At 33.7% G+C, this 12218-nt stretch overlaps 1 protein-coding gene across 1 annotated transcript in view; it reads right to left on the reverse strand.

The window, feature by feature from the left end:
• Nucleotides 1-5684: 5684 nt before the first annotated feature.
• EPC2 (enhancer of polycomb homolog 2) overlaps nucleotides 5685-12218 on the reverse strand; it is a 183503-nt gene continuing 176969 nt past the window's right edge. The window contains 2 exon segments of the mRNA XM_043995732.1: nucleotides 5685-8464; nucleotides 10062-10395. Of these exon segments, the coding sequence (XP_043851667.1) occupies nucleotides 8392-8464; nucleotides 10062-10395 (407 nt within the window). The 3' untranslated portion in view covers nucleotides 5685-8391.

Raw genomic sequence — 12218 nt, forward strand, 5'->3', positions numbered from 1 at the left:
TGCTCATGCAATATCAAGAAACCCACACAGTAGGGGAATCAATAGCATCTCCTCCAGCTGCTAGGTCTCTCTGAAGGTCTTTTGTTGTTTTCTGAGAATTAATTAGGCTGTTTGGCAGAAACAACTGTTATTGACATTTTTTCCCTAAAATTCATTCATTCATTGCAGGGCAATGAGGGTTAAATGACTTGCCCAGGGTCACACATCTAGTAAGTGTCAAGTGTCTGAGGCCGGATTTGGACTCAGATCCTCCTGAATCCAGGGTCAGTGCTTTATCCACTGCGCCATCTAGCTGCCGGTTATTGACATTAAAAAAAATTCAGCCACACTTTCTTTTGTGTTTAGGTGTGACTTTTCTTGTTTCATTGTGGGCTTGGATGACTCTTGAAATGCTTTACTTCCCCACACCAACAGCTACTGCAATACCTCTAACAGTCATTGAAATGTGCTCTTCAAGAGGTATAACTTTTAGATATTTCTTTGGAGTAATATTCATTCTTTAAAAAACACATAACTAAGAATAGAAGAGAGCAATGAAACACATTGGCAGTTTATAAAATTCAGCACTCAACAGAAAAACAATGAAAAGGGAAATCATATCAATTCTATTTTATCTGATCAAGGTTAACCACTCTGGTCTAACTAGTGTCAGTAGAAGCACATTTATAATGACAAAATGGAAGTCATATAAAAATTATTTCTTGTTCCAAGTAATTTGTAAAATACTCTATTTGAGTGTGCAAGAGCTCTCTCCCTTTCTTCCCCTCAATTTAGGCAGAACCAGGGTTTTCCTGAGAACTGATAAAACCAAAAATTAGTGGAATTATAAGTGAACAGAGCAAAGAAAATACCCCCCCTCAAAATGGCATTTATTTTTTTTAAATGTGCCTGAAGTGCCAAAATTCAAATGTAGAAATGTAGAAATCATTACTCATTTGTAAGGACTTGAGGTTTTACCTGTGATGGAGTTCAGACAGAACTATAGTCTTTAAAATAGTCAGAACCAGATTAAGAGAAAAAATTAACCATACCTGGTATCGAATGGGTGTCCACCACAAATTATTTACTACATTATTGTTAGGCAAGTTAATCATAACATAGTTAATAATAGAACACTGAGTTGGCTGTTATGGGAAAGAGTGAGAACCTTATCTCCAATGATAGCTTAGACAATTCTACTGAATACTTTCCTAAGCTTCTGAAGACTATGGAAAAAATGCTTCCAATAAAATGGCAATCGAAAAACAAAATGCAGATTGGAAACAATAATGTTACAGACACTAAATTTTTAAAAAATAGATTTTATTTTTATTTTTTGTTTTTACATCATCTAGATTTCCCTCTGCATCCCATCACTTACCCCTCTCCCAGAGAGCCATTCCTTAAAATAAAGATTTTTTAGAAAAGGAAAAGAAAAACAACAGTAAAATTGATTAATACATTTTTAAAATCTGAAATTATATGCAATGTTCCACACCTGGGGACACCTTTCCCCTACCTCTGCAAGGCTGAGGTTGTGTCTTCTCATATCTCTTCTTTAGGGTCAAACTTTTTTTAAAAATAATTTTGCAATTTCTAAAAAAAAAAATTGTTTTGCAGTTGTTCTTTCCATTTACATTGTTGTAGTTACTGAGTATATTGTTTTCTTGGTTCTGCTTAGTTCACTTTGCATCAGTTCCTTTAAGTCTTTTCATGCTTTTCTGCATTTGTCTCATTCACGGTTTCTTATAATACAGTAATAATATTCCTTTACATTCATGTACCACAAATTGTTTAGACATTCTGCAAGTGATAATAGCTAAGTGGCACAGTAAAGTGTTGGGACTGGAGCCAAGAAGACTCATCTTCCTGAGTTCAAATCTAGCCTCAGACACTTAATAGCTGTGTAACCCTGGGTAAGTCACTTAAAAATGTTTGTCTCAGTTTCCTCAACTTTAAAATGAGCTGGAGAAGGAAATGACAAAGTACTCCAGTACATCTGCCAAGAAAACCCCAAACGGAGTCACAAAGAGTTGGACATGACTAAAAATGACCTAACAATGACAAAATCTGTTTAGATTTTTGCCATCACATAAAGTGTTGCTATAAATACTTTGGTGTATACGGAGCCTTTCTGTTAATGACTTCTTTGGGATATTTAACTAACAATTAGATCTCTAGGTCAAACAATCACTGATAATGTTATATCTATCAGATAAAGACTTTATTCCAAAGTTTTCTTAATTTTCAAAAGAAGGCTAATAGCCCTTTATATGTGTGGAAAGAAAACTTTAGTTGGAAAAAAGTCTGTTTTGTCATTATTTACTCATCATTTATTAACAATATGTTGTAAGAATGGATTTTAAGCAATGTAACATAACAATGTTAAATATTGTTTTAGAAGATTCTTATAAATAATCTTCCAAAGATGAATACTTTAATACCATAAACTACTTTAGATTTCAACAAATCTAAGTCTGGAAAATAAAAGCTTCACCTTTTATATGAAGTCAAATTGGTTGATTTAAACAAAATGCTGATTTTTAGACCCATCTTCCTAAGAGATGATACTAAAAGGGATAAAAGTGAAAGGCCCTACAGCAACATGTCAGCTATTATTATCTGTAGTTTAAACTTATTAAATGAATTAGCAAATGAAAAGCATTAGGGAAAGAGGACATGACCAGTTTGTGTCTCTTTTTTTTCTTAAAAATCTTTCATAGAAAGTGACTGTAATCAGGCCTGAAGATGTCATTTGTTGTACTGGATTATTTTGTTGCTAAAATCCATCAATAAGGCATTACTTCTATAGACCACTAAGGTAAGTAACATGGGCTTAGTTTCATTTTAATTTTCATCATAATCAAGATTTTATGTGGAAAATGTGAAATTAATTCATTCAATATGTGACCAGATGCTTAATACATTTTTTTTATTTTTTTATTTTTCCCCCCACCCCCCATACATTTTTATTGAATTGAAATTTGCATGGTTTGAAAGATAATTTCCTATCTGAAAAACGAATAATTTTACAAGTCATTAAAAAGGGGAGAATGTTGGACATAAGGGGAAAATGGAGATGGTTGTTGTGAGACTCAAATGAGTTAATGGATGTAAAGTACTTTGCAAATCTTAAAATACTATGTAAATGTTGGTTGTTATTGTTGTTGTTCATTCACTAAGCTTTCTACTGTACTCCCCCCCTGAGCTCAAAAAACGGTCATAGAGCAATACAGAGGTAAATGTTTAACAACCAAGCCTGGGGTGTTTGGGGAGGTATACACATCCACTTTTAGGTTTCATCTACATTATTAATACTTTAAGCCTGGATAATCAGCAAAACAATAAATTAAGCCCAGGTTGTAGCCAATGATGATTTATGAGCTATTAAAGCTCAGATACAATATTTAACAATCTGCTTCAGAGTTAGAGCTGGTTCCAGCATACCTCTGGACTTAGGGTTAATCTGACTTCAGAAATTCCCTAGGTCAGGAGATCATAGGCAAGCCACAGCCTCAATTTTCATGTTTGTAAAATGGAATAAAAATACTTCTCATAGAGTCGTGAGGAAAATGCTTTTCAAACTTAAAAGTATAATAGTATGAATTAGCATTATGCAACCACTTAAATTATAGGACCTATATCATATATTTATGTAACTAACTGCCTTTCAATGAAAATATCAGAGGATTTCGTTGTTTCTGGCCCAATGCCAGTTGAGAAGTTTTTTTTGTTAAATAAAGCAAATGGGGCGGCTAGGTGGCACAGTGGATAAAGCAACGGCCTTGGATTCAGGAGGACCTGAATTCAAATCTGGCCTCATACACTTGACATGTACTAGCTGTGTGATCCTGGGCAAGTGTCACTTAACACTCATTGCCCCACAAAACCAAAACCAAAACCAACAAAAAAATAAGTAAATGGGGTTGACCGATCCATGTGTGTTTTTTGAAAGAGTGATCGTAGAATTTCAAAATGAAATATAGCTTTAAAAGAATACACATGGCTAGTGAAAAAGTCAGAAAACAATGAAGCTAGAGAAGACACACGGCATTTTTTCTAGTATTCATTTATGAGCATAATCTATCTCCAGAAGAATTGTCCTATTCTTTGGAATTTGCCAATTATGGTAATTTCAATTTCTACTTAGAAAAGTGTCAGAGAATCCTATCTCCCTGGGTTTAAGCAGATCAAGGACAAGTTGACTGATTTTCAAAAGACAGCAAGGCATAGTTAAAAGGACATTAGATTTGGAGTTGAAAGATTGGGGGGTTTGAATCCTAGTTCTGCCTGTGTGACCTTGGAAAAGTCACTAAGCCTTTGTGAATGTGTTCCTTCATCTATAAAATGAAGATTTGGATTAAATAGCCTCCCAGGTCCCTTTAAGCTCTAAAACTAGATAATGAATGCTGAACATAGGCTCCCTACTTACAGAACACAAGCTAAAGCACAGATAAAGAAATATTTTTTGAGACCTCTTCTATCTTTTGCACCTGCATTAAAATGAGGTTTCTGAACCATAAATTTGCCTGGAGGATGGCAAAGTTATTCATATTGTTTCCACAGCTTATGCTCTACAATTATGTAACAAGTTTAGTATCTTGTAATATTTTTTAACCCAATGTTCTCTCACTTCTTCAACTGATGATGATATAACTCAATATATGAAATATTATTGTGGAAAACATTTCATGATAGTTGATTTATTATGTTAGTACTTTGGTACGGCATTTTATAAATTGTTTATACCTGGGTTTTTGTTCAAAACTAAACACTGAAGAAAACTTAAGAGAAAATTATGTACTGGCTTCATTTATAGAAGTTGCATCTGGTGATAAAGACTATCCTTATGGTAAACCTACCAAATTCTTTAAGCGGTCAGGGGACACTTTCAAACTGTATCAAAAAACTAGTAAATGAGATAAGAGAATGAGGACGAAATGATGAGGAAGCACCTGCAGTCTACTGTGTTAGTGATGGAGAGAGTAGCTTCTAATGTTGCTGACGGATTAAAAGACATGGATCACAACAATGAAGAGTAGAGTGATTTTCTAAAGGAATAAAATGCTACTTAGGAGAAAAGCAGGCATGTTACATATCCTAGTCATGTAAAGCTATACGTGTTTTATTCCACCTATATAGAAAGAGGAAAATAATCAAGAAGGAAACTGACATTAAAAAACTTTTTGAAGAAAGCAAGTTATAAAGTCACTGCCTTTGCTCTGTGCCATCTACATCTTCATCTTCAGTATGATGTTCATAATGACTTCAGTTAAGCAAAGGTTAGGTTATGAGCTGTATTGTTTTAAATAAGAAAGGAACCCTAAGTATATTTTTATAAAAGTTTCCATTCCCAAATGGCAAAATTATGAAGTTTAGGACATAAGTAGTTAGTTTTCTGCTGTAAGAAAACTTGACTGTTGAAAATGTCCCGTTCTGAGGGCTCAAAGTAGCAGATCATTTATTGTAGGAAATTCTGACACTAGTTAGAAAGTCAACACGTAATACAGTTATCCCTTCCACATCACCATGGTTTTGATATATCAGAGATCAACATAAGAAATTAAGTGGGAATTTTGGGGGAGTTTTGTGGAAGCCGCAGATGACATGTAAAAGGCCAGCAGATGAGAAAGAAAATGTATAGAAACTCAGAAATGCATAACCCAAATTTTACAATAATTTACTGTAAAGACCCTATATTAAAAAAAGAAAGAAAAAATTCAGACCTTCTCTGGTACAAAGGGAGGGCCAAAAATATTTACATGGATTTTCCAGATTATGGGGGTTCCATGCCCTAACCCCCTCGATGTGGAAGGGATAACTGTATACCATTTTAAAATGCAGTTACTCTGCTACACCACCTACATTTCATTATCTTAAAATGAAAAAAGAATGTAGCAAACAGAAACACTGCCCATTAATCTTCTCTAATTAAAAAAGCTTACCTTTCTGCTTTGTTTCAAAAGAATAAAAATGTTACTGATGTTTAATTCTCCACCCAAGTGTCACAACAGTATAGTGACATCTCTGATTTCTCAAAGGTTTTTGCCAGGGGACCTACACTCTGGCAGGTATTATCTAAATGAAAGACTTCTACCAAGGACCTGGTGCTAGACACAGATAGATATCACCTGAGAATCAGCCTGGTTAGATCAGAAAGCTTGGACACCAGATAGATTTCTTTTTTGCCACAGTAATTCATAAAGATCATCTACCAAGGAATAGAGGTTTTAATCTGTATCAATGGAGGAAATAATCTGTATCAATGGAGGAAATGGCCACACAGGTGAAAACATGGATTTTTTGAAGTACAGAAATAATATTAGCAATTGATACACTTGATCTGATAGCATCCCCAAAAAGTATTTTAATCTTTTAAACACTGATAGTCTCTTCATTTTAGAATTACTAATTATGTATACTGTCCCAATAAAATTAACTTCTTGCTTTATTTGAATGAAGAAAAATTTTTTTCATGAAAATTCGTACTACACAGTTGTCATATCCCCTTAGCAAAAATGAGACACTTCCAATGAAAGCAGAAATTAGTCACAAGACACATCAAACCAAAGTTGTTTCCTTTATGAAATCAGCAATCAGAACTCAAAAGAATTATGTGTAAAATGGCAGAAAAGAGTTTGGATCTTATCAGGTCACACTGATGGAGGAAATGCAATTTATTTTTTTCTCTATTTTTGCCCATAAATTGTTATACAAATTTAGGACCCAATTAAAATCACTCTCAACAGAAATTTCATCTGCTGTTCTAAAATCTTGGCCTGTTAATTCACCTGACACATCCATTTACAACTTCCAGTACTGCAGATAAAATTGAAAAGTATAAAATCATTGATGTAAGTTAAAAATGTTGTTTCCATCATTTCTCATTAAAAGTAGTTATACTCCCCCCTCATGTGACAAAAAAACCCTTATAAAGTAACTCTACACTAAAATTTTATTCATAGAGGCTCATTTGTGATTTCCAATTCCTATTATACTGCAAATTAATTACATTCTGCAAAATATTTAAGATCCTTCCATCTCAAAGGTAGCTTATATTGTATTATCAGGAAAACCATAATGCCCGGTGATAGGCTTATTATAATTTTCTTTGTTAATGCTTGAAAAGCACTGAGAAAATGAAAAGTGCTGCTAAGTGCTATTATCTTTCTTAAATTTTCATTTATACTGTTTCATTTTGAAATAAACATATGCAACATGTTCATGTTTTGATATGTATTTTTATTTCCCTGCAGTTTTCACTTATCAAGAACAAGTAACAGGGAAAGTTGTCTGAACTAGTGCATAAACAAACATTCTGAAACACCACTACACATATCTAATTTACAAGAACCGTATAAAAAAAGTCACTAAAACACTACACTACGAAGGTGTCCAACGCTTACAGTCAGACTTTTTCCAACCCGTTACTTGCCTTGTAGCCACAGGAAAATTCTCCGAAATTGAAAAGACAATCTTGCCACAACCCTCCCCCCCTCCCACCACCTGGGATGGCTCGATATCTAGACATCCAATAATTATTGCAATGATATAATGCAATACATACCTGGTAAAATATTCTTTATGTGGTGTGTTACAGTTTTAAAGCCGTTAAAATATGTAGTCTTCAGATAAAATGTAATCAGTTGAAAAATTTTCTTATCTGCACAGTTTATATGTGCTAGATGCATAATTTTTCCTAGTCAGTTTTTTCTGTGTAATTATTTTTTATAAACTGGTATTATAAATAGAAATATACATTCAAAATATATGGAAAAGTGAGTTACTACATTAAATTTGCATGTATCGATCCATCCCTTTCCCCTGCACAGTAATAGAAAATACTATTTTGCCTTGAACTTCATATTTGACAGTGAAATGCCACTAAAGTATTTACCAAAAAGTCCATCTAGTCAAATTGTGAAACAAAATGAACCAAGTGAAAACTTTACAGTTCCTTTAGAAAAAAATTACAAGAATTTCATTTCCTAGCTATGAATCTTTAACTTTTTAGACACAAAGTTTGATTTATTTGTACAAGATACAAAATGTAAACATGGCAAAATAAATAGTTAAAACAAGTGATGCAGGATCCCATTTCATGCTCATGATCCCATTAAAGAATTATTTTTTTAAATCCATTCAGTTGCAAATTCAAGTGCAAAAGCATGATGATGAATATCTACTATTCAAGTAACAGAAATAATATTGATGATACAAATAAACTATTTTACAAGGTAGTGATTTTCCCAATTTTACAAAATGTACATTATATATCGATTTAATATACGATATACTGATAGTTCAATAGGTCCATTAATCTCTGTGATCCACAGAGCCTTGTATTTTGCATTCAGTTGGAAAAGAAATGACTACACACCATCAGCACAGGTCAGCGCCACCAGTTGGAGGTTATGTCACTTCCATAGCTACTGTTGTTTCTGCTATTCCATTTAAACCCAATCTTTCTGGTTCATGGTTCTCTCTGAAACAAGAGTCATGATAATATAAACATTAGTGTTTTAAATATGATCTTAATATTCTTTATGTCCCAAGAAACCTTTATATGAGCACTAATTCTAAATACATGCAAAACAAAATCAAGTACTGACATAAATGGACTGGAACAAAGGATAGCTCTTTTCACTGAAGAAATCCCTTTAATCTGCTTATAACTTGGCTATACTATTTACTTCATAATAATATGTTTATCCAACTCCACTGTATTTGAAGAGAAATGTTTAATACAGTTGATGAGCTGAACAATTTCAGTATGTAACATAAGGCAATCAAAAGACCTTCTGAAATAACTTTTGTGGTCAAGACATAGCCATGTCCCAGAAGCATTAGGCATAGAGTGACATAATTTTACTTATAGTCTTTTAAAAATGAACATGCATGACTAACCACCTGGTTATCTTCAAAAGTTTCCCATTCATCAATTTAACAAACATTTAATGAGTGCATTTATGAGGGCATTAATGCACGTTGTTGTGCTGGGGGAAGAAGAATTAAGATATCATTGCTGCTTTTAAGGAACTTCATGTATTTTTAAGAGATATAAAGAAGGGTAAAAGCTTATTCTATAGTAAAAAACCAATCAATTGGTTAATCAGAAAGCATGTTTTAAATACCTACTATACAGTGCCAGTACTGTGTCAAATATTAAGGATACAAACACAAAGAAGGAAATGATTCCTGACCTCAAGGGGCATACTTTCTATAGGGGAAAATAACATGTATTTTGAATATATAAAATATAATCAAAATAAATACAAGGAAATTGGCGGGGGGGTGCACAAAAGCAGCTAGGAGGCTCAGGTAAGGTCTTATATGGGAATCAGAATTTAAGCTGAGTCTTTAAGGATACTAGGAAATCTAAGAGATGGAGATGAGGAGTATATTACAAGTATGGTGGTCAGCCTGTACAAAGGCAAAGAGATGAATGATGGAGAAAGGATTGACAATAAGGCTAATTTGTTAAACAAAAGAAAAAATGAAAGAAAATAATGTCTAATAAGCTATAACAGCAGGCCGGAACTAGAGTATGATGTATATTTGTAGGCAACAGGAATAGAGTCAGCAGGAGACAAAGAGACATTGAAGAATGGAGAAAGTGAATGATGGTGGGGCAATCTGCCAGATAAGACAGGATAGGATCACAGGAACATGTAAAATATTAGCCTTGGAAAAAAGGGTTACTTCTTCATGTTAGGGGTGAAAGAGATAGTAGAGGAAGATAAATGATGATGTAGGAAGAGTAGTGGAGAATTACTTGAATTTTTATCATTATAGACTTCTTGGATTTAGGTATGGATTTGCTCTGGTGTTCATATTTTTGGTTGGAGCTCAGAGATTACACAACCCATTCATTTCAAACCAAGAAATGAAATAAACCAAGAACCAGGAAATCTGGGTTTCTATTATGATTCTGCCACTTATAGGCCAAGTGTCCTTATACAAGTCATTTAACTTTTCTGGACCCAGTTTCCTTACCTGCATAATGAGAGGATTGGAATATAGAATTTATAAGGTCCCTTATAAGTCTGATATTTTATTCTATTCTAGACATTGACACACACCTTGCTATGCTGCTGATGGCACTGCTAGGAGTCACCTTTGGCACTCTGTCCATACTGGCAGCAACTGTGGCAAGTTTTAAGGCTGTTGGCGATGGTGCTGAAGTCCTTGTATTGATATGCACATTGACTGGAGAAACAACACTGACATTGTTGAGGTGCACTGCATTTGTCAGGCAAGAATTGTTCATGGGAAGTGTCTGAGGGCTGCTTGTGCACAATGCTGGGATTAAGTGGTTTGTGGTGGTGTGGCCAACTGTCCTTACAAGTTGTACAGTTGAAATCCCTGGGCTGGATGATAAAGCCATATTGGTGGAGTACAGAGTTTTAGAGGTTCCTGGGAAGGAAAGAAAGGTCATCTGGTGAAAAGGTGAATGAAATTATTTGAAACCAAATTATAATAAGACAAATATTTATGCTTGAATATTTTAGTAGGATTTTAAAAAATCATTATTTTTTATTAATAAAAATGTGATTTTTTTTTAAAAATCAGGAAATGAAAAATTTATCTTTTCTACAGTGAGGCTCTGAAAACTAGCAAATTATATTAAAAATTTGACCATCTTTTCATTTTCATTATCTAGAAGGAGTATACAAAAAAGGGAAATGCATATTGTGGGAAATTCATATTCTATTGAAAATAGGAAGATATAATTAGATGAAGCAATGCATCCCCTATTTTAGGGATGTTTTGACAAAAACAGAGAGGGGAAATTGAGCTATATTCAATGAACACACATCTTAAGACTGAATAAAGAACAAAATTAAATAAGATAAAAATAGCCTGCCCACTAAGTGGCCTGCTTTAAGTCATATTCCTTTCATATACTGGTACTAGGTTACTTAAAAGTTTGCCAAGGAATCTTGGCCATCATGCCAACCAAACTCAACCAAAATTACTCCTGTCCTATCCTTCCTAACATTGTCACCCACCACTTTCCAAATGGCCTTTATATTCAATTCTTCTAACTTAGGTTGACAAAATGTTTTGCATTATATGGAACTAACCTAATCACCCAAACTGTGTTTATGCCCATGTCTGACTTCATTACTCCCATCATTATTACCCTTCATAGCTAGGTTACTTCTAAAGTAAATAAACATCCTTGCTACAGGCATCATTCATCTCCCACAAACCTAAATTCACTGAGGGGACCATGGAAGACAAAGTTTCCAGTTGCCTTGAGTGTTTTAGTAAATTAGAGCAGGTAAGCATAATATAGTACATAAGATCTAGAAGTCAAGAGCACATTTTGGAAATTGAGGCAGGTGGAAATAACAGTTTGCATTTTATTACCATTTGCTGAAGCCCAGGCATAGGTACCAATACAGATGTATAATCTGGAATAAGGAATTGCATCAAAGAAACAAACAAACAAAAAAAATCTGGTGTCCTAGCAGGTAAATAGAATATTAAAGGGCAATGGATGCAAAAATAAGTCTCTGAAGAACCATGGCAGATGGTAAAGGCAGCCAGGGTCTCTTATCAATATTGATCAGGGTGAAAGGGGAGCCACTGTACACAACTATTTATGTATTCAAAGATTGGAGGTTTAGCATTGATTTCACCACTCTAAATATCTCTCTTCAATTGTGGCTGATACATTTGTCATTTATTATCCCATGAATAATGCATTGTTGATGATGGTATACAAGCACAATGGGTTGGATAAATGGTAATGAGATTGTCAAGAAACTAGGAGGGGTGAAGAATAGCAAGAATAAGTATAGAAGAGATTAGGCTAAATCTCAATTCTAGAAAAAAAAAAGGAGGCTATATTATAATTTTCTTTCCTTCCATCCAGAATACCAAGCTACTGACATTCTTCTCTACTCCATTATCTCCCTCCACTATATATATAAGCCCCAGAAAATATCCAATTGAAGTACTTAAATTTGATGACAATATTTCCTAAGTTAGTAAGTTAAACTCACATCACTAAGAGGTAGGAGAGTATTGTATTTCAATATTAAATCTTTCAGCTAACTTTTGGACACTAGTCAATTACTAACCATTAATTATAATGTATAAAAGTGGAAAAGTTATAAACTATACCAACTATGTTTGTATTTTAAAATTTCTATGTAAATAAAGTTTTAATAGTATAATTTTTTCTGTTCTATTGCCATAAATGTCATAGGATTTTAACAAAAAGGAAA

This window comes from Dromiciops gliroides, chromosome 3 (genome assembly GCF_019393635.1).
Source record: "Dromiciops gliroides isolate mDroGli1 chromosome 3, mDroGli1.pri, whole genome shotgun sequence".
Classification (NCBI taxonomy): Eukaryota; Metazoa; Chordata; class Mammalia; order Microbiotheria; family Microbiotheriidae; genus Dromiciops; species Dromiciops gliroides.